At 33.5% G+C, this 24037-nt stretch overlaps 1 protein-coding gene, 1 long non-coding RNA gene and 1 pseudogene across 4 annotated transcripts; 2 read left to right on the plus strand and 1 right to left on the minus strand.

Annotated features, from left to right (window-relative positions):
• Positions 1–1350: 1350 nt before the first annotated feature.
• LOC131640130 (flavonol synthase/flavanone 3-hydroxylase-like) lies at positions 1351–2981 on the minus strand. The gene is made up of 3 exons (XM_058910533.1): positions 2527–2981; positions 1953–2280; positions 1351–1796 (listed from the first exon to the last, which is right to left on the minus strand). The coding sequence occupies exons 1-3, from the start codon at positions 2970–2972 to the stop codon at positions 1536–1538; spliced, it is 1035 nt and encodes a 344-aa protein (XP_058766516.1). The 5' UTR covers positions 2973–2981; the 3' UTR covers positions 1351–1535.
• A 10948-nt stretch (positions 2982–13929) lies between these two features.
• On the plus strand, positions 13930–16947 carry LOC131640123 (glycosylinositol phosphorylceramide mannosyl transferase 1-like; annotated as a pseudogene).
• Positions 16948–21939: 4992 nt separating this feature from the next.
• On the plus strand, positions 21940–24031 carry LOC131640136 (uncharacterized). Of its 3 annotated transcripts, none has more exons than XR_009295173.1 (5): positions 21940–22153; positions 22404–22525; positions 22913–23034; positions 23171–23463; positions 23551–24030. It is a non-coding gene; the product is annotated as an uncharacterized LOC131640136 (long non-coding RNA). The 3 variants fall into 3 exon arrangements; XR_009295174.1 differs by having other exon boundaries at positions 21943–22153; positions 23171–23350; positions 23551–24028; XR_009295172.1 differs by having other exon boundaries at positions 21945–22153; positions 23171–24031.
• The last annotated feature ends 6 nt before the right edge of the window (positions 24032–24037 follow it).

Below are 24037 nucleotides of genomic sequence, written 5' to 3' on the forward strand. Positions count from 1 at the left end.
AGGAATGTGGGGGATGTTGTGCGTGAAAACATTCGTAACAAGTTAAGTGTTAGCTTTGTTCCCAATCACTCTAAGTACCTTGGGCTGCCGGTCATTTTTGGTCGGTCGAAGAAGGAGGTTTTTGCAATGGTGGTTGAGAGGGTGTAGAAAAAGATTATAGGATGGAAAGAAAAGTTCTCATAAAGGCCGTCGCTCAAGCTATTCCCACGTACGTGATGAGCTGCTATAAAATCGCAGATTCTGTTTGTCACGATATAGAGTCTTTGATTGCAAATTTTTAGTATAAGATCCTATATACTACCCAAAACTTGGCACTCTATGATCTAAATCTAATATGTTCCACACTTTAAAAATTTATTATTAAATAAGAAAGAAAAAACAAAAAATATAGTGGGCTATATCAATTTCTAAGAAAAAAAATAAAAGAACGGGTAGCAATTACTTCATTAATTTTTGTCTTCTTAAAAATCGAATATATAAATTAAAAAAGTATAATATAATATATTAATGTTTTAAAAACTGGACTGAAGAATAAATCGGCAAGACATATGGGTCAAAGTTCAATCAGTTCAACCAATTAAATTGTGGTTGAACCACATATTAAATCTAAATTAAAAAATTAAATAAATATATTATTAAACTTCTTAATAAAATTAATTTATATCATAAATTATAAAATAAAATTCGCAAACAAATATAATATTAATAAACAAGCTTACAAAATAAAAAGAATACAATGTAAGGTCCAATAACAAATAAAAAATTAATTAAGGATGAAAAATTATATATTTATCCTAATTATTTAACTCAAAGTCAACATAATTTTTTCTCATTTCTTTCAAGACCAATGAAGTTATCTCATGTCCACAAACATTACATCATTTCTTCCTTTTCTATTGCATTTACATTATTTCATGCTTTCAATTTTATTCTTGATCTTTCATCTATACAATTTTAAAAATTTGTTATAATTATTTTTTTTAGATCTAAACAAATAAAATAAAGGAAGTAAAACATAAAAAAATTGATTTTTAAGCCGTCTGGTTCAGCAATTATTTTGGTTTTTTGCAGATAAAATGGTTATATCCCGATTTTATAGACCTAATAGTCCGTTGGTCCAAATCGAACTTGATCAAACTACGGTTCAAGGTTCAACCGACCAGTTTGATCAAATTTTTTAAACATTAGAATATATCTAAACCACTTAAGTAATATGACATATAAAAATAAATCTAAAACAACTAAGAAACAAACCAATTTCAAATTCATTGAAAACAAAGAAGGATCAAACATTTATTTAAATTAGAGGACAAGTTCCACAACAAGAAATTCTTTATTTTGCGACACACAACTTAAGACAATTTCATAAAAACTGTCCCCTTTCACTCATTCTGACATCCAAGACAGTTCTTATCAACGGTCATAGTAGAATACATAAATTAATGAAAACAAACTCAATTTATTTGGTCTTTGAAGAGACTTAGGATACAAAAAACAACATAAATCCAAAACAAGAGCCATATATTTTGTAATAGCTAATCCGAAGTCTTGAAGTCATAAATTTCTTTACCCGCAACCTCTTCTTTGTTGAAATCATGGTGGGTTCTATTAGCGTAATATTTTCCAAAGTTGTATGGTTTGTATTTTGTAGGATTTTTCTCACTCACAAGCTCTTCTGCAGGCTGCACCATAACATGGTGACCTGGAAAAAAGAAGAATGGATAAGAATATCTTTCTTTCTCTGAGCTCACTACAGCCCTGTGTACTGCACTGTCATACTTGTCATTGCTCCAAACCTGCAAAACTCCCAACATTAATATTGAAACAATTGAAGAAATGAATAAAATATCGTTAATTAATTTTTCTTTTAATTTAAAATTTATGATTTATATATAATTATTTTAGTATAAAACTTATAACATGACAGCTTGGAAAAGTTGATGACATTGCACCTGAAAAACATCACCCAGATTGACAACCAATGCACCAGGAACAGGTTTAATATTAACCCAACCACCAACTGAATTTTTCTTAACTTGTAAACCTCCAGTATCATCTTGTGCAAGAATAGTCAGGACACAAGGATCCTTGTGAGGACCAATTCCAAGTGCCATATCAGGGAAAGGGCATGGAGGATAGTAATTGAGCCTCACAAGGCTTAGTTGATTCTTGTGGCAGTCAAAGAATTTGTCACCAGCTAAGCCTAAGCTCAATGAAATTAACTCCAACAACTTGAAAGATAGCTTTTCAACTTCACCGCCATATTCCTTCATTGTTTCCCTAAAAAAACACATAATGTTGATTTTTTGTTGTATTTATTTATAATGTCAATATTGATTTTATGTGATCATTGTCTAGTTTTTTTAAAACCTCGCCAACCTCAATTTCTCCATTAAACTTTAATTAATTAATTATTTAATTATATATATATATATATATATATATATATATATATATATATATATATATATATATAGATATAGATATATATATTTTGTTTAAATCATTTGATAAAAATAAGAGTACCTAAAATGTGGAAGGGATTGAGGCCAATGATTTGTTAGAGTCCATAGGTCTGAGTCATTTGGATCATCAGTACAAGGGACTTGTATTCCATCATAAATAAGACAATCATAAACCTCTTTCCAGTCTCTGGTCAGATTAGTATGCTCGGCATCATGATATCCTGTTGCATTAATAGCATCTCTTCTCAGTTTCTTTTTTTCCTCCATACTTAGACCAAAAAACTTTTTGGTCTCATTAGCAACCTTATTGATAAGATCAGAGGGAACTCCATGATTGATTACATGAAAAAATCCCCATTCCTCACACGCCTTGCGAATCTCTGAGATGAGATTTTCTTGGCTAGTTTGTGAGAGGTCGATGATGGGAATTTTATCAACTTCCACAAAGGTAGAGAAGTTGGGACGATTTTCTGTGGATAGTATGTAAGATGAATATACGTCTGCCATATTTTGAGTGTTTTGTAGGATGTGAAGAACATGTTTCTTTCACGTCTTTATATAGAAACTATAAGCATACTACATAGAGTGAACGTGGAATAGAAAATTATTAAATATGATGGATTTATGTTTCTTATCACACGTTTATAAAAGTTCTAGCATCATTATTAAATACAGACAATATTATTATTTTTACGTCTTCGATTTTCTTATGCAGTAACGTGGGCGGTTTTCATCCATATCCACGAATAGAGAATAGAATATTTATAAAAGTACTTATATCATTATTAAATACATACAATATAATTATCGTCGAAATGGGTTTTCTTAGCTCTCTGCCTTGTTGATTCTTATCACATGTAAAGCACTGGCAATCTGGCATCATTAAATACTACATAGAGTGAACGTGGGCGGGTTTCTTCAATGGAATAGAATATTATTAAACCCAACCCTTAAACGTAGGGTCGGTTTGGTAAAAATAGCGGTTGACTGATAAGTTAGCTGATAGTTTATAGCTTATGACTGATGGCTGATGACTGATGACTTATAGCTTATAGCGGATGGTTGAGACTCATAGCTTATAAGCTCATTGAAGTGTTTGGTAAAATTAGCGTGTTAATTAACTTATAAATGTAAAATGACATAAAAGATATTTAATATATAATTATTTTATTTAAATTAAAATAAATTTTAAGGGTTAAAAATGGATATTAATTGAAATAATAAGGATAAAAAAGGAATAAAAAGTAATAAGTTATAAGACATAAGCTAAAACGCTATTTAAAATAGCGTCTGGAAAATAAGCTATAAGCTAGTAAAATAAGCTATAAGCTCGTGATAAAAAGACCGTTACCAAACGAGTCTAAATTATCATATGAGCTTATAAGACATATGACATAAGCTATAAGCTCGAAATATGTCTTACCAAACATAGCCTTATTCTCTTTCTACCGTTCCTTCTAACACTAAAAAAATCAAGAGAGGTGAGGTTAACATGGTGAAGTTAACTTTCGTAAACTACTAACATACATATTATAATAGGTTGGTAAATTTTTTAATAATTTATACAATTAACCAATAGATTCCTAGTATGTATTTTTTATAATTTTCATAAACATCTCAAAAGTTAAAAAATTATTTATTTGCCTAGATAAATATTATAAATAATTTTTTACATTTATTCATTATTTTATATCCATAAATATGGTACTTTTTAACTAATAATCATTTTTTGCTTGTTTTGTTGTGCATCTTAAAAGAGATAGCTTGCTTTTATTTTAAAATTATTCATGAACTTACAGTTTTCACTTTGCTGGACATCTCATTAGATTAGCATTTGTCTTTGTATAAGAGGGTGATACCACAAACATTGACTTAATTTTGTGATGAAATTTTTTTTTTGGTGTGAGATAGTTGGAAAACGCACACAAGACTTAAAAATCGCTAATCAAATATTTTTAAATTAGTATGAATATGTTTTAGAAAATTATTAATTAATACAAATAAATTATAGTTAATGGGTATAAAAAAATTTAAGAAAATTATTAATTATTTAATTATGGTTACTTTCATATAACATTAAAAAAATTTAATATTAGTCAATAATTAAAAATATATATATATATATATATATATATATATATATATATATATATATATATATATATATATATATATATATATATATATATATATATATATATATATATATATATAAGAATGTTAACTTTAATTAAAGTATAAATTAATTTAAATTTTAATAATTAATCATTTTATTAAACTTGTTTATCTCAATTAACTATATATGGTACATACTTTTTGATTTTGTATTGTAATTTTTATTTCATTTTCTTAGTTATCATGTATTTAAAATAATATTTAATTTATGTTGCAAGCTAAAGACTCAAATTATATTGTTTATATTTTTTTTTTATAAAAGTTAAATATTATATATCAAAAAGAGGAGCTACAAAAAGGAGGGGGACCAAACCAAACCGTCACTCAAAAGTGTGATGTTTGATTATAAAAACTTCTTCAGAAGCTCTTTCACATACTTGGTTTGATGAACATACGTTCCTTCTGATGTTTGATTGATTTGAATCCCAAGGAAATACTTGAGTTCACCCATCATGCTCATCTCAAACTCAGCCTGCATAGACTCAGCAAACTCCTTTCCAAGTGTAGCATTAGATGTTCCAAAGATAATATCATCAACATATATTTGACAAATTAAAATATCCTTTTTAAATGTTTTACAGAAGAGAGTAGTGTCCACTTTTCCTCTAGTGAAACCATTTTCCAGAAGGAAAGAACTCAAACGTTCATACCAAGCTCTAGGATCTTGTTTCAATCCGTATAATGATTTCTTTAATTTAAAAACATGATTTGGAGACATGGAGTCTTCAAAACCAGGAGGTTGATGGACATAAACTTCTTCATCTATGTAACCATTTAAGAAGGCACTCTTAACATCCATCTGATAAAGAGTGATGTTGTGTTGAGTGGCAAAAGAAATTAATAGACGAATAGATTCTAACCTGGCCACTGGTGCAAAGGTTTCTGTCTAGTCAATCCCTTCTTGCTGACTATAACCCTGAGCCACCAGTCTGGCTTTGTTTCTTACCACTTCACCTTTCTCACTCAGCTTGTTTCTGAAAACCCATTTTGTTCCTATAATATTGAATCCTTTAGGTCTTGGAACAAGATCCCAAACATCATTCCTTGTAAACTGATTTAACTCTTCTTGCATGGCAATTATCCAGTCTGTATCTTCTAGAGCTTGATCAACAGAAGTTGGCTCGATCAGAGAAACCAGACCTAATTGACATTCAGCATTGTTCTTGAGGAATGCTCTTGTTCTGATAGGATCATCTTTCTTTCCAATAATGACATCTTCTGAGTGAGCAGATGTGAGTCTAGATGATCTTCTGATAGTTGGTTCTTCAGAAATTCTCAGATTTTCCAAGGATGCAGCAACTTGATCTTCTGATTCTTTGCTGCTTTGGTTTTCAGCTTCTGAAACTTTTCTTCTTGGTTCTTCAACTTCTGAGATATCAATATCAATATCTGCAAAATTTTCAAACTGCTTTGGCTTTTCAAGACCAAGCTTATCATCAAACCTGATATTGATTGATTCTTCTACAACCAATGTTTCAGTATTGTATACTCTGTAGCCTTTAGAGCGTTCAGAATATCCAAGAAGGAAACAGTTTTGTGCCTTAGAATCAAACTTACCAAGATGATCTTTAGTGTTCAGAATAAAACAAACACATCCAAAAGGATGAAAATATGAAATGTTGGGCTTTCTGTTCTTCCACAATTCATAAGGAGTCTTATTTAGAATAGGTCTTATAGAGATTCTATTCTGAATATAACACGTAGTGTTTATTGCTTCTGCCCAGAAATTCTTAGCCATATTGGTTTCATTGATCATGGTTCTGGCCATTTCTTGTAGAGTCCTATTCTTTCGCTCTACAACTCCATTTTGCTGTGGAGTTCTAGGACAAGAGAAATCATGGGCAATACCATTTTCTTTGAAGAACTCCTCAAAGAATCTGTTCTCAAATTCGCCACCATGATCACTTCTGACCTTTATGATTTTACACTCCTTCTCAGTTTGGGTCTGAGTGCAGAATTCAAAGAACACTGAATGAGACTCATCCTTGTGTTTTAAGAACTTTACCCATGTCCAGCGGCTATAATCATCAACGATGACTAATCCATATTTCTTCCCTCTGACAGATGCTGTTTTGACTGGGCCAAACAGATCAATGTGCAAGAGTTCTAACGGCCTTGAGGTAGAAACAACATTCTTAGACTTGAATGCAGGTCTGGAGAACTTGCCCTTCTGACATGCTTCACAAAGAGCATCTGATTTGTATTTCAGATTTGGGAGTCCTCTGACCAGATTTAGTTTGTTAATCTGAGAGATCTTTCTCAAACTAGCATGTCCTAATCTTCTGTGCCAGACCCATTGCTCCTCAGAAACAGACATAAGACAAGTCACCTTCTGCTTCTCAAGATCAGAAAGATCAATCTTATAAATGTTGTTCTTTCTCTTTCCTGTAAATAGGATTGAGCCATCCTTCTGACTTACAGCCTTGCAAGACTTTTGATTGAAGATTATATCATAACCATTGTCACTTAATTGACTTATGGACAATAAGTTATGCGTTAATCCTTCTACAAGAAGTACATTAGTTATGGAAGGAGAGTTACCAAGACTTATGGTTCCAGAGCCAATGATTTTGCCCTTCTGATCTCCTCCAAACTTGACTTCTCCACCTGGTTTAAGCACCAGGTCTTGGAATGTAGACCTTCTTCCCGTCATGTGTTGCGAGCACCCAGAGTCCAGGTACCATGACATTTTGCTTTTTGTCCTCTTTGCCGCCAAGGATATCTGCAACAGAAATTATCTTCTCCTTAGGTACCCACAATTTCTTGGGTCCTTTCTTGTTAGTTCTCCTCAAGTTCTGATTGAACTTGGGTTTAGCAAAATATTTAACAGGAGGAACAGCATGATATTCTTTAGGTTTGTCAGCATGATATTTCTTAGGATGTGTCACATGCTTCTTGGTGTGAACAGTGTTAAACTTCTGTGCATGTGAAGTAAGCCTAATATCATGAGCATGGCCATATTTGAACTGATCATACAATGGCTTGTATGTGATCTTCAGATCATCAACAGGTTCAAATTTATGTGAGGTATCACCCTCATAGCCAAAACCAAACCTTCTGTTTCCAGAAACACCATATATCATAGAAGCAAGATGACTTCTGCCAATACTTCTAGATAAGAACTTTCTGAAGCTCGAGTCATATTCTTTCAGAATATGATTCATGCTAGGAATGGATTTTTCGGTTTCAGAAGGAGATCCACTATCTTTGGATAGATTTAAAACTTTTTCCTTCAGTTCAGAATTTTCCAATTCCAGCTTCTTAGTTTCAAATTCAAACTGCTTTTTCAGCTTTTTGTATTTGATACTAAGATGAGCCTTGAGTTCTAGAAGTTCTGTTAAACTGGAAACTAACTCTTCTCTAGATAGTTCAGAAAATACCTCTTCAGAGTCTGATTCTGATGTAAATTCTGATCCATCATCTTTTGTAGCCATCAGCGCGAAGTTGGCCTGGTCTCCTTCAGAGTCTGATTCTGATTCTGATTCAGAATCATCCCATGTTTCCATAAGACCTTTCTTCTTATGAAACTTCTTCTTGGGATTCTCCTTCTGAAGTTTTGGACACTCGTTCTTGTAATGTCCAGGCTCATTGCACTCATAGCAGACAGCCTTCTTCTTGTCAGATCTTCTGTCACCAGAAGATTCTCCTCGTTCAAATCTCTTTGAACTTCTGAAGCCTCTGAACTTCCTTTTCTTGCTCTTCCAGAGTTGGTTTACCCTTCTGGAGATCATGGACAGTTCATCTTCTTCTTCAGATTCTGATTCTTCAGGATCTTCTTCTCTAGCCTTAAAAGCGTTAGTGCATTTTTTAACATTAGATTTTAATGCAATAGACTTACCTTTCTTCTGAGGCTCGTTTGCATCCAGCTCTATTTCATGGCTCCTCAAGGCACTGATAAGCTCTTCCAACGAAACTTCATTCAGATTCTTGGAAATCTTGAATGCAGTCACCATTGGACCCCATCTTCTGGGTAAGCTCCTGATGATCTTCTTTACATGATCAGCCTTGGTGTAGCCTTTATCCAGAACTCTCCATCCAGCAGTTAGAGTTTGAAATCTTGAGAACATCTTCTCAATATCTTCATCATCCTCCATCTTGAAGGCTTCATATTTCTGGATTAGAGCAAGAGCTTTAGTCTCCTTGACTTGAGCATTTCCCTCATGGGTCATTTTCAATGACTCATATATATCATGGGCAGTTTCCTTGTTAGATATCTTCTCATACTCAGCATGAGAGATAGCATTCAGCAAAACAGTCCTACATTTATGATGATTCTTGAAAAGCTTCTTTGGATCATCATCCATTTCTTGCCTTGTAAGCCTTACGCCACTGGCTTTCACTGGATGTTTGTAACCATCCATCAGAAGATCCCATAATTCACCATCTAGACCAAGAAAGTAACTTTCCAGTTTATCTTTCCAGTATTCAAAGTTTTCACCATCAAATACTGGTGGTATAGTATAACCATTGTTACCATTGTATTGCTCAGCAGAGCCAGATGTAGATGCAGGTGGATCTGTTGAAATTTCACCAGCCATCTTTTACTGAAGCGTTTTTCTCTTCCTGAATCTTTTCTAAACACGGTTAAGTGCTTGCACCTTAGAACCGGCGCTCTGATACCAATTGAAGGATAGAAAAACACTTAGAAAGGGGGGTTTGAATAAGTGTAGTTTAAAAACTTGAACGATAAAAAACAATTTGCACAGTTATTTTTATCCTGGTTCGTTGTTAACTAAACTACTCCAGTCCACCCCCACGGAGTGATTTACCTCACCTGAGGATTTAATCCACTAATCGCAACAGATTACAATGGTTTTCCACTTAGCCCACGACTAAGTCTTCTAGAGTATCCTGATCACAACCTGATCACTCTAGGAACAAATGCTTAGACACAAGCTAAGACTTTCTTAGAGTATCCTGACCACCACGTGATCACTCTAATTACAACTGCTTAGACACAAGCTAAGACTTCCTAGAGTATCCTGATCAACACTTGATCACTCTAGTTACTTACAAATTAATGTAATCAATTCTAAGAGTATTACAATTGCTTCTGAAAATCTATAATCACAACAGTGATATTTCTCTTAAAGTTTAAGCTTAATCTCACTAATATATTACAACAGCAATGTAGTGAGCTTTGATGAAGATGAAGTTTGAGAGCTTTGATTTGAACAGCGTTTTAGCAAGTTAATATTCACAAAAATCGTCAACCTTGCTTCTCATCAGAACTTCATACTTATAGGCACTTTGAGAAGATGACCGTTGGGAGCATTTAATGCTTTGCGTATTCCGTACAGCATTGCATTTAATGTTTCACGCTTTTGTCAACTACCTCGAGCCTTGTTCACGCTGTGTCTACTGACGTTGCCTTTAATAGCTTCCAACGTTCCTTTTGTCAGTCAGCGTAGCCTGCCACCTGTACTTTCTTCTGATCTAATGTTTGTGTATACAACGTTTGAATATCATCAGAGTCAAACAGCTTGGTGCATAGCATCTTCTTGTCTTCTGACCTTGAAGTGCTTCTGAGCGTGATACCATGAGAACTTCAGTGCTTCTGCTTCTGATCTCAAGTTCTTCTGATGCTTCCATAGACCCATGTTCTGATTCTGCCTTGACCATCTTCTGATGTCTTGCCAGACCATGTTCTGATATTGCATGCTGAACCTTCTGAGTCAAAGCTTCTGAGCGCTGATTTGTGCATACTCTTTATATATTTCCTGAAAGGGAAATTGCAATGTATTAGAGTACCACATTATCTCACACAAAATTCATATCCTTGTTATCATCAAAACTAAGAATATTGATCAGAACAAATCTTGTTCTAACAGTTTCCCCTTATAAACAACTCAAATATCATTAGCCTTAGCTTTACATAGTAACTTTAGATAACGGTAGATCGATTTATAGTCCCTGTGGATTCAATATCTTTTAAAACTACACGACACGACTGTGCACTTGCAGTCTCCCGACTAATAGACACGTAAAGTCGCGATCAATAACCATGGAAACAAAGGGTGCTAACACCTTCCCTTTGTATAACCAATCCCCCGAACTCAAAATTTTTAAAAAGGTCTTTCCTGTTCTTTTTGCCTTTCCTAATTGGATAAAATAAAAGTCGGTGGCGACTCTTGCTAACCGCAACATGTTTTGCAAAAAGCAAAATAAAAAGTCAGTTTTCCCACCGTATTACAGGCCTCTCTTTTCTTATATCATATTTATCTTTATTTATTCCAGTTTTAGTTATTAGTTTCCCCTTAATCAATCATTCATTAGCCTTAGCTTTATAAAGCGACAATAGATTACAGTAGGTTGACATTGGTCTCTGTGGGTTCGACAATCTTTTATACTACTTCGATATTTCCGTGTGCTTGCAGATGCATTACCAAGGCTCAACAAGATTGCGATGTGGGTTTTCTCTATGTCCATATTTTCTTTTTCTGTTAACGCAACATCCATAGCTCTTCTCCATTCAACGCTTCCAAACAACCATGTTAGATAAATAGGACTTTTATCTTCAAGCGCCACAGACCGAAATCGTTCACTTCAGTGAAATTTTCAATTTCATACTTTGGTTAAGACATCTTCCCCACGCTCACCGCACCAATTTGTTGTGAAAAGGATGTCTCAATGAACAAAGTATAAATTGTTTCTTTGTGATCAAGAAACACACAAGGGTAGAAAAGATTATAAAGCAAGAGGAACAACAAGGAATTGGTTATAACTACTATTCTTTACTTTCTCTTTCAAACAAGATTATAAGTGTTACAAGAATAACAAATAATCCTCTCACCCTAAATTAGGATTTGCAGTATTCAATGATGAGAGACTAGTATGCTATTTATAATAAACCTAGCATACTAAACTAATGAGTTTTTTCATATTTACCCATTACAAGCCAACTTATTGTACAAGTTAACTTAAACAATTGACATAACAAATAGGTCCAAATTGAAATACTAACAACCCTAGCATTTCGACATCCACCTACTAGAACACACTTCGACTACAGTATGTAGTTCTTTGACACATTATCTGTCGATACATGAAGCTACTCTTCGATCCACTAGAGTTCGATCTAATTCTCACAAAAACCTTGAATTCATAATTTTTTATACCCTCAACCTCTTCTTTGTTGAAATCATGGCGTGTTCTATTAGTGTATTATTTGCCAAAATTGTATTGTTTGTATTTCGTAAGATTTTTCTCACCCACTAGCTCTTCTGCAGGCTGCATCATAACATGGGAAAATATGTTGGCACGCCAAGTCTGCTAAATTTATTCTTGATTTTGCTTAAGAATGTTTTTGTATTTTAAGTTTGATATTGACTTTCATATGTATTTTAACCAACTTTTAATCACATTGTTCTATTTATTTTCTACTTCCAGGTGAAAAGTGTTGATGTGGATGCACTCTATGTTTCTCATATACAGGTCAATCAAGCTCAAAAGCAAAGACGTTGTGTACTTATAGGGCTCATGGAATAATCAATCGTATGTTGAGTCTTTTTTACTCTCTGAATGAATTCTTTATTGTTATAATATATTATGTACATGACATCTCCATGCCACATTGAGCTCATATTGTGTGAGAAGGAAAAGGATGTCCATAAAGAAGTATAAATTAGTCATTTTAATTGTGAAAATTGATTTATCTATTGCACCAGACTTTTTTGTTGTTATTTTTTTAGCCCGAGACCCACTTGGCAACAAAGAAGAACAAGTTTCAAGCTCTTTGATAGTTGAAAGGCCCTTCATTTCTTGTCATTTTTGTTACACTTTCTTTGTTATAAGCTACTTTTGAAGTTTGAACAGCAGTTTTTGATTCATACATCATGATTTATGTTAATTGACATGTTTGTTAAATTTTATGGTGGTAATTGCATGCTTGATGTGGGTTATACTACTCTGGGCCACTACCTTTCTATTTATATATTTTCTTTTTTAATTAAATTAAAATTTTTAATCTAATAAAAATCTTTAAAATTATTAATACACTATTATACACATATATAATAATTCTTTACATAATCATTTTTTACTAAACTGTAGAATATTTTTAACAAAATTCGATTAACATTAAAGACTTAATGCACTGATCAAATATATTAATCTAAGAGTTTTTTTTATTTCTCAATTTAATAGCGATAAATGGTTCATCGTAATGAAGATCCTTGCAGACATAAATCACGGGTAAAAGTCAACGAATCTATGAGATATCAGTCGTTGACTGTTCAATTTAATGTCCATTTCAAATTTTTCTTTTGCTGTCGTTTTATATAATTAAAGTTAGAGAATCCATTGTACGATTTATTATAAATATGGATCAATGCTTAAAAGTTGAAGCATATTACTAGTCTATATTTGAAACTATGTGAATATTTATGAACTGCAAAACAAATTTTAGAGCTGGCAAATGAAATATCGCAGTGTGTAATATGAATTTAGACGGAACTCGTGTGATAGACAGATATCTTACTAGTTCATAAGAGAAAATAAAATAACTTATAGAAATTACTTTATTAATTATTTTTCTTTTAAATAATCAAGTATATGAAGAAAAGAAAAAAGAGTAAAGTGCAATATATATATATATATATATATATATATATATATATATATATATATATATATATATAGGGAAATTCTACGGTGCATTCGCCCATTTGACTTCAGTGGTGAAGTCACTGCCTGACCAATCAGAATTAAGCCTTAAGCCCTAATAGTGCCACAGTGGACTGAAGCATTAAATGACCCTTATTGACACTTACTGTGGTAATTTTATAGTTTGTATATTGCAACTTAGTCCCTAACATATTAATATTGTTTTTAAAATTTAATATTTATTAAAAGATCAATTAAAATAAAATAAATTATATCCACATCTTCCTCACTTCATCATCACCGTATTTACCTTCTCTTTTCACACTGAAACACAGAAATCCCCCACCCTCAAGAACCCTAATCCCTAATCGTCATTTTTGTGCTTTCATCTCACAACGTAATTCTCGAATTCCACATCCACCGTCAATGATTCCTCACAACCCAAACCACCTCCACCCTCTGATTCCACCACCTCATCACAACCCGAACCGCCACCAATCCATCAATTCCCGAATCACTGCCACCGTCCCATTCCGCCATCATTTGTCCTCGACTTGATTCAGTACATATTGTATGGAGTGAACCCGATCCTCAATCAGAAAGTCTTCTAAAATTTCTGCACCAAGCTGTAAAATCCAAGTGTAGAGACGGACAATATGTGAAGCTGAGGTTTGATATCAACAAAGAAGACAGTTTGAACAACAGATTTAAAGAAATTACAGATTTGGAGACTGATGTTGTCTTTTCTATTGACGATGATGTCATATTTCCGTGCTCTTCAGTGGAATTTGCATTTGATGTTTGGCAAAGTGCGCCAGATGCAATGGTGGGGTTTGTACCTCGTGTACATTGGGTGGATTCATTGGTATGGTTTTTTTTTTACTTGATGATTGTCCATTATCCTTTATAATTTGGTTGCTCGATATTTCTTTTATGCCGCTGCTTTGTATATCACATATGTGATTTTGTTTCTAAAGCTGACCCTCATCGTAATCTGGGGACATAAGCTACTAGTCATGTTTGATGCATCTTTAAACCTAATGTGAACTTACGATTAATGTCTGTTAGGTTTGGTATATCTTTTTTCCCATGATTAGTTCAGAGAGATGAAAAATATCAAAAAAAACTCGTAAGTCTAATCTTTTAAGTTATTCAATGTTCTTGCAGAATGGTGAAGACAACAAGTTTAGATATGGTGGATGGTGGTCTGTGTGGTGGACGGGTACATATAGCATGGTGCTCTCCAAGGCAGCATTCTTTCACAAAAGTATTTCAGTCTCTACACAAATGAGATGCCATCGTCGATTAGAGAATATGTAACTAAGAACAGGTTTTTATCTGAACCGAACGCCCACCGACTACTTTTATTCTTATCAGATTTCAATCTTTCAAACTTTAGTTCCTGTTATTTTGTCAATTCTCAATAATTCAATTGATTTTCCAGGAATTGTGAAGATATTGCAATGTCTTTTCTTGTCGCAAATGCAACTGGTGCACCCCCTTTATGGGTTAAAGGTAATTTAACAATCTGTATCTTATTACATTTCCCGAAACTTCACTTCCTCAATGTATATGCGTGTTTTCCGTCGAAATATATTTAATGATAATGTTCTCCCATTAAGCTAATCTTCTTTCAGTGAATGCAAACCACGTCTTCGAAATCTTCTTATTGAATGCTAGAAGTATTTTGTAGTTTGTTCTGTTCATTTAGATGCTATTTTTCCCTTTTCTCCTTCTTGAATAAGCTGGTGTTAGTTATCTTGTTAGCATACAAAAATGCGATAGCAGTAGCAAAAGGAAGTAGTTGATTGTAAAGTTCCATGCTAATGCTTGTTTTAATATTGTCCATTGTGGTAATAAAAATCGAACATTACTCTAATTGATTTGAAGCCATGTTGATATATGCCATTCATACTAAGATTATAGGTATGTATATGATGTTAATTAACTTGGTGGATTTTGTCTTTGTTACAGGCAAAATATATGAGATTGGATCTACAGGAATTAGTAGTTTGGGAGTATACGAAGATCAAAGTGTGTCAACATATTTACCGCCGAGTTTGGGCGGATGCCCTTGGTATATACTTCAGTGAAGGCAGTTGATAGTCGCAATGTCTGGTTTTGGTGATTAGTAGATTGTTATTTTCTTTACATTTTTAGAAAAATTCCACTATTGTCAATTAGTGTTCAGTAGCTAGTTGAGTTACCGCATTCATGTTAGTCATTCATGTTAATCAATAGAGCTGTATGATATTGAATCTTTTTATACACATAGTGATTTGATCTCTAGTGAGATCATTTAGAAAATATAATTGCACAATGATGTGTTTATTCACCCACTCAAATTTTAGACAGCTTTATAGCAGATCAACCATAAATCGATGGAGAATATGAAGAATATCATATTTGTAAGTTATCTAATTCTTCTATAGGAAAGCTAGTAGAATTGTCTTGTTGTCCACCAGTATTCCAAAGGAAACTAGCATACTTTGACAGAAAATAAGTGTTGCCAGGATCTGATTCCAATGCTTGTAGATATCTCAATTCTGCTACCATTTGATTTGATGTAATTTTGTGATGTTTGTTTCAAACCGGTAATCTACGAGCTACTTAAGAACCTATCACTTATCTTTACATATTTTTTTCTTAGGTGTATTTGAATAATTTGTGGGTGTAGGTTTACAGCGTCAGTTGCAGGAACCTGTCCACCGTACGATCTCGAGGTTCCACCGTAAATTAAATTGGTAAGTAGAGATCGGTAATATTTCTGTTTAATTTTGTCGAGATATATACTTAAATGAAATCAAGGATTATGAAATGAAGAATTTAACGCTTTGAAGTTATTAATATAAGTTAATATTTGTATTGGCTTCATGAAATAAACTTGCTTACAGTTTCAACAATCCTTCAAATCACTGTGTTGATTTGTTCTAATGATGTTTAGTGGCTTTCACTCTTCAGGTTCAATATTTCTTTGTTGGTGTAAAGGTATTGTTCCATCTACTTGGAGATCCTATAACTCACGACGATACCTCTACCTGTATGAACATTATTGGATGTCACACGATTCTGTTAGAAATATGATGCTCATAGTGCCGGCGTCGTCCTCTTGTTGGCGGCGATTTTGTTCAATGGAGATGTTCATCAAGCAGCATACCGTATCCTGTCAGATTTTAGAAAAGGTAGGTTTGGTTGGACTGCACTGGAGAGGCCTCCTAGGTGATGTCAAATGTTTGCTTTTAGAAGGAACACTCTGAAGCTAGAATTGAAAATTATGCTGGAGATTTCCAGGACCAGACCGAAGAACTCACCGAGTCATTCTCACATGTTGATGATAAACTAGGATTGTGAATGGTATCATGTAAAGTAAAAGTCATGGATTTTGAAGGATGCAAACTTTAAAGTATATCTCAATAGTCATGAAGGATGCAAACATTTTAGTATACAGATTGCAGCTCGAGCTTCCTCTAGTTCTTCGTCGTTGCTCATATCTTACTTAGAATTGTGTACATGTAAGTTGTACAGGTTTTAGTTCATGTATATGCTCACAGATAGCAGTCTCCTGATTAACAAGTGATGTGAAGTTGTATGATCAATGGATGAACAATCCTTCTGAAGCAAGCCTGCAGGTTATTGCAACCTAACTTTTGGCTTACATCATTTTTTTTGAAGTAGTGAATGAAAAGCCAAGCTTGTTGTATCAGGTTGATTCCACGGGTTATTTTGTTTGTTATTATTGTGTCAAAATACTCTTTGATGCACGTCTGATATGCAAGCAACTATGTGTAAATTTTAGGAACACTTTTTTTTTTTGTGTAGAAAACTTTTGAAAAGCCAAATTATAATTTCAAGTGCAGGATAAATAGAAAAGAGCATTGTTAAATGTACCCACCTTACGATTGGTACATTTTCCTCATTTTGGAAAAAAACACATAGTTAACATAGGTACTATAAACTTCAGATTCATAAGACTCTAAACTTGTTAAAAAAATTGTTCCTAAAGTTTATGGTAAGAAAAACAAAAAGAGTATGAGATAGTATTTTAGTTATAAATAAATGTAGGTAATTAACACATCTATCTCTTTTATTTCATCCACATTTTAGTTAGAGTTTCTATAACTTTTCCGTGAATTGGATCGTTTAACTTTTATTTTTTTCTCTATCTTTCTCTCTATTTCTATCTTGATTTACTTTCTTTTACATCTTTTTCTCTTTAAAAACTTTGAGTTTATTATATATATTATTGAAGCATTTTGTTGAATGGATGTAATAGCCACCCTAGTGGCAAGCATGAGCGTTTTAAGGCTTTTACCTAAGAGGACGCGAGCTCAATCCACTGAGACTCTATTTTTTATTTTCTATGTTATTATTTTGGTTTTGTGTGATTTCTGACTGAATGTTTTAATATAATTTATTCCATTCATATTGTTGTCACCACAGGTGTGTGGTATGGTGGTTAGCTTTAAGAAATGTTTTCTAAAGGTCTCCATTTCAAGCCTTGATTGTGACAAAAAATTAAGTTTTTATCATTTGTTTTATTTTCTTTGGTTTTTTAACAAACTTCAACAATTTTTTTAATCAATCAAAACTTCTCATTTTGAGATGATTTTTTGCACATTTGTCATTGTCATTTATTATATCTATTTTATGATTATGTCAAAAAATCCCAAAAATATTTATTATTTGATCATTTTTCATTTAATTGAAAACAAGCCATTTTTAATGACTTCAAAACCTTTTCTTTTGGTTTTATTTTCAAAACTCTTGATTAAATATTTTTGGATTGATCAAGGCTCTTCTCATGGGATGCCATACTCCTTGTAAATATTTCTCACTTCAAAACTATGATGGTCAACTATGAGTGAATAATGGATGATAGTCATAAGATGTTTGTCAATTATGTGGGAACCATGCCAGATGTGCATAAATGATGATCAACTATGTGTGAACTCTGAAAGATAGTCAATAGAAGATGGTCAACTATGTGTGAACTATGATTGTCAACTATGAGTGAACCATGGAAAATAGTCATCAGATGTTGGTCAACTATGTGGGAACCATGTCAGATATGCATAGATGCAGATCAACTATGAGTGAACCATGTCAGGGAGTCAACTGATGACGGTCGACTGTGTGTAAACCATGTTAGGGACGCACTGGTGATGTTCGACTATATGAGAACAATGTCAAGGAGTCAACTGATGATGACCCACTATGTGTGAACCATGTCAGGGATGGATAGGAGATAGTCAACTGTGTGTGAACCATGTTGCAGATGGAAAGGAGATGGTTAACTATGTGTGAACGATGTCAGAGATACATAGATGATGGTCAAATATGTGTGACCCATGGAAGATAGTCAACAAAATATGGTAAAATATGTGTGAACCATGTAATAGATGCATAAATGATTGTCAATTGTTTGTGAACTATGTAATATATGCATAGATGAAGTGTTAGAACAAGATTTGTTCTGATCAATATTCTTAGTTTTGATGATAACAAGGATATGAATTTTGGATAAGATAATGTGGTACTCTAATACATTGCAATTTCCCTTTCAGGAAATATATAAAGAGTATGCACAAATCAGCGCTCAGAAGCTTTGACTCAGAAGGTTCAGCATGCAACATCAGAACATGGTCTGGCAAGACATCAAAAGATGGTCAAGCATAATCAGAACATGGGTCTATGGAAGCATCAGAAGGAACTAAAGATCAGAAGCAGAAGTTGCTGAAGTCATGGTATCACGCTCATAAGCACTTCAAAGTCAGAAGACAAGAAGATGCTCTGCCCCAAGCTGTTTGACTATGCACCAAGCTGTTTGACTTTGATGATATTCAAGTTTTTAGACTACACTTATTCAAACCCCCCCTTTCTAAGTGTTTTTATATCCTTCATGAAGGTCAACTATGTGTGAACTATGTCATAGATGCATAGATGAAGGTCAGCTATGTGTGAACCGTGTCAGAAATGCATTGATGATGGTCAACTATGTGTGAACCATAGAAAATTGTCAGTAAACGATGGTGAACCATGTCACATATGCGTTGATGATGGTCAACTATGTGTGAATCATGTCAGAAATGCATTGATGACTGTCAACTATGTGTGAACCATGAAAAATAGACAGTAGATGATGGTGAACCATGTCAGAGATGCATTGATGATGGTCAACTATGTGTGAACCATGGAAAATAGTCATTAGATGACGGTGAACCATATAAGAGATGCATTGATGATGATTAACTTTGTGTCAACTATGTCAGAAATGCATTGATGATGGTCGACTATGTGTGAACCACGTTAGAATTGCATTGATGACGGTCAAATTTGTGTTCACACATTGTTAACCATCATATGTTGACTACTTTTCATGGTTCACACATATTTGACCATCATCTATTGAATCTCTGACATGGTTCACTCATAGTTGACCATCATTTATGCATCTCTAACATATTTCGCACATAGTTGATTATCATATATGGATCTCTGACATACTTCACACATAGCTGACCATCATCTATTGACTATCTTCGATGGTCAACTATGTGTGAACCATGTATGGGATGCATTGATGATGGTCAACTATGTGTGAACCATGTCAGACAGTCAACTAATGATGTACGACTATTAGTGAACCATGTCAGGGATGCATTGATGATGGTCAACCTATGTGTGAACCATGTCAGAGACGCATAGAAGACGATCGACTATATGTGAACCATGTAATAGATGCATAAATGATTGTCAACTGTTTGTGAACTATGTAATATATGCATAGATGAAGGTCAACTATGTGTGAACTATGTCATAGATGCATAGATGAAGGTCAACTATGTGTGAACCATGAAAGATAGTGTATAGAAGATAGTCAATTGTGTGTGAACTATGTCAGAGATGCATAGATGATGGTCAACTATGTATGAACCATGGAAGATAGTCAATATATGATGGTTAACTATGAATCATATTTTAGTGGATCAGAGTCAACTAAATGGGTCACATTGCAATGGATGTGAACCATGTCACGAAGTCAACTGATGATGACCGACTATGTGTGAATAATGGAAGATAGTCAACAGAAGATGGTCAATTATATGTGAACTATGTCAGAGATACATAAATGACAGTCAATTATGTGTGAACAGTGCAAGATAGTCAACAAATGATGGTAAGATATGTGTGAACTATGTTAGAGATGCATATATGATGGCCAACTATGTGTGAACTATGTTTGAGATACATAGATGATGATCAACTATGTGTGAACTATGGAAGATAGTCAACACATGATGGTAACTATGTGTGAACTATGTATGAGATACATAGATGATGATCAACTATGTGTGAACCATGTTAGGGAGTCAACCGATGATGGTCAACTATGTGTGAACTATGTATGAGATACATAGACGATGATCAACTACGTGTGAACCATGTTAGGGAGTCAATCGATGATGTTCGACTATGTGTGAACCATGTCAGGGATGCACTGATGATGGTCGACTATGTGTGAACCATGTCAGGGAGTCAATTGATGATGGTCAACTATGTGTGAACAATGGAAGATAGTCAACAAATGATGGTAAACCATGTGTGAACTATGTCAGAGATGCATAGATGATAGTCAACTATGTGTGAACCATGGAAGATAGTGAATAGATTATGGTTAACTATATGTGGACTGTGTTATAGATAGTTAAAATATGATGGTTAACTATGTGTTAACCATGTCAAAGATTCATAAATGATGGTCAAATATGTGTGCATCATGTAAGACAGTCAATAGAAGATGGTTAACTATGTGTGAACCATGTCAGAGATTCATAAATGATGGTCAAATACGTGTGCACCATGTAAGACAGTCAATAGAAGATGGTCAATTATGTGTGAACTATGTTAGAGATTCATCAGATGATAGTCAATAGATGGCGGTCAATTATGTGTGAACCGTGGAAGATAGTTAATAGAATATTATAAACTATGTGTGAATTATGTTAGAGATGCATAGATGATGGTCAACTATGTGTGTCCCATGGAAGATAGTCAACCGAAGATGGTCAACTATTTGTGAACTATGTCAATGATGCATAGATGATAGTCATATATGTGTGAACCATGGAAGAGATTCAACAAATGATGGTCTACTATGTGTGAACTATGTTAGAGATACATGGATGATGATCAATTATGTGTGAACAATGGAAGATAGTCGACAGATGATGGTAAACTATGTCTTAACTATGTCTGAGATGCATGGATGATGGTTAACTATGTGTGAACCATGGAAGATAGTCAACAGAAGATGTAAGCTATGTTAGAGACAAATTTTTATCCGTGTCTAACAGAGACGGACATTGAGACAAAAATTTACAATTAATTAAATAAAAATAAAATAATAAATATTTATTTTAAAAAATGAGACGGTTATATATTGAGACGGTTATATATATCGTGTTTTAAAAATGAAAATAACAATTAAATAAATAAATAAAAGAATAAATATTTATTTTTAAATTTTAAGTTTCTAATGTATTTTTCTTAAAATTAGATTAACAATTTATTTATTTTTAAATTTTAAGTTTCTAATGTATTTTTAAATTTATTAAATTTTATTAACTCAAACTTCTCCGGTTCTCCCACTTTTTCATATTCCCTCAACTTTTCTAACAAATCCTAAAAAAATTTAGAACGCTCCAACATTTCCCTCCTTTGAAAGTTCAAAAATTTTCATCTCCCTCTCTTTCTTGGATACCTATTCAAACACAAATTAGAATACTTGTCTTTCTAATTTCACCAAAACCCATACATCTCTTACTCCTACTATGGCTACGGGTGAAAAGCGGAAGTTCATGCGAAGCTTAATCGATGGCTGTCAAGAGAGCTATCGAGTTTGGAAAAAGGTCAGCCTCGTTCTCTTTCTCTTAACAAATCGAATTTAATTGACATTGTTGTTGTTGTTTTGCTTCTTGTTTTGATTTTGTTTTTTTGGGGTGTTATTATAGCTTCCCGAAAAGAAGGTTCCATGTACAATTGGGAATATAGAGAAAGTAAATGAGACTGTTTGCACGCCTGATGATTAAGATAAAAAAATGTGTTTCATCGTGTTTGTTTGAATTTGATTCTTTGATTCTAACGTTTTTTCAATTTCAGTGGGAGATGTGCTTCCTCTTTCGCAAGTGCCTAATGATGTAGCAATGGCTTTCAAAAGGGAAATCGAGTGGCAAACAAATCACATGCTTTTACCTTTTAAGAGCTTGTGCGAGCAAAGAAAGGTAAACTGTTGTTGTTATGATTGGAGATTTAGCGTGTTTGTTTCTGCGGTGAAATAAACGATTTTGAGTGAATTAATCTGTAAAATTGATTCTGGCGCTAAAAGCAAGTTGAAGGTATAGTGATTTATGTTTTGATAAATTCATGCAAAATCGAGTCGAACAGTAAATTTCAGTGTAAATATTATGTTTAGACTCAAGCTATAAATTCTAGTTTCATGTAAATCAATTATGAAAAGCATAATCAATTATACTAGAGAGTTGCCAAACATGTCAAAATCAGTTATCCAGAATCAATTTTAGGTGCACCAAACGTGAAATGAAACAGACACCAATTAGGATAGATTAATGCAATATATGATTTACATTCTTATACTAGTGTTTGTGCAGGTGCATGTAGATGTTGTAGTGATTGAATCAGATGATGTAGTAACTGCGGTAGCAGAGGAAGTAACTAAGGACGCTTTAACCAAACTTGTCGTTGGAGCTTTGTCTTCTGGTATTTTCAGAAGGTAGTAGTTGAATTTCTGATGTATAATGCCATCATCGTATAATGTCATTCGCTAGTCGTTACCTTACAAGCTGGTTCGATAGGATTTGAATTATCTCTGTCCGAATTCTAAAACAACTTTGAATAATGTGTTTCAGTAAACATAAGGGTATGCACTCCAACATTTTGTACGGTTTACGCTGTTTCAAAGGGAAAATTGTCCATACGGCAATCAGACACACAAGTTGATGGAAGTACTACGGATAAATACTACCATCATGCAGGAAAAAATACACTCATTACAAAATTCTCCGGGATCCATCGAATAACACTCATAGGTGGGAAAAGGGTATTACCTAATTAATATCCGCCTTTACTTCACCTTGTTAATAGGCTTAACTAAAAGTATTTTGTCGTTGATTAACTTGGAATCTTTTTTGGTGGGAAAAAGGTATTACCTAATTAATAAGCCTTTCTTATTGTTTTAGTTACTTTTATCGTGGCCTGTTGATTAACTTGGAATCTTTGTCTTTAACAGTTCAAATATGGCGTAGAGGTTCGGGACGCTCATATGCTGTTGTCCAAAAGTCATCCACAGGCAAGTTTTCATCAATAATGTATATGTCTTGTATGTGTGTTGGTCGTATGTCTTATGTACTTGATTACATTGTCTCCAGGAATGTTTGGTTTGGTTTAGTTAATATCTGAATATGATGTTAATATTAGGAGCCTAAAACTAACTATATATGATGGCTTTTATGCAACTGTCTTAAGTGATGCAAACTGATACAAATAGTAATAATCTGCATGACACTCAACAGATGAAAATTAATGTGGCTGTTTTGATTGTTATTACCAAGGATTAACAAATTTTCATTTGTCTTGTATTTATCTAGTTTAGTTTTTGATAGGACATAAATCAATTTGGCAGGAGACTAAAAGCCACCTTGTAGATATGTTATATTGGTCCCTTAGTTCGTGTTGTTGCTACTTATTTTCTATTGCCTAATCTTAGAAGTTATCAA

This window comes from Vicia villosa, unplaced genomic scaffold, assembly GCF_029867415.1.
Source record: "Vicia villosa cultivar HV-30 ecotype Madison, WI unplaced genomic scaffold, Vvil1.0 ctg.002954F_1_1, whole genome shotgun sequence".
Taxonomy (NCBI): domain Eukaryota; kingdom Viridiplantae; phylum Streptophyta; class Magnoliopsida; order Fabales; family Fabaceae; genus Vicia; species Vicia villosa.

Bases quoted from the DNA above. Each gene is read 5' to 3' on its own strand.
- LOC131640130 (XM_058910533.1), bottom strand. From the start codon at position 2,972: ATGGCAGACGTATATTCATCTTACATACTATCCACAGAAAATCGTCCC. The intron at 2,281-2,526 runs GTACTCTTATTT...GTGTTTTTTTAG, and splicing joins CAATCCCTTCCACATTTTAG to GGAAACAATGAAGGAATATG. The intron at 1,797-1,952 runs GTGCAATGTCAT...GGAGTTTTGCAG, and splicing joins ATCTGGGTGATGTTTTTCAG to GTTTGGAGCAATGACAAGTA.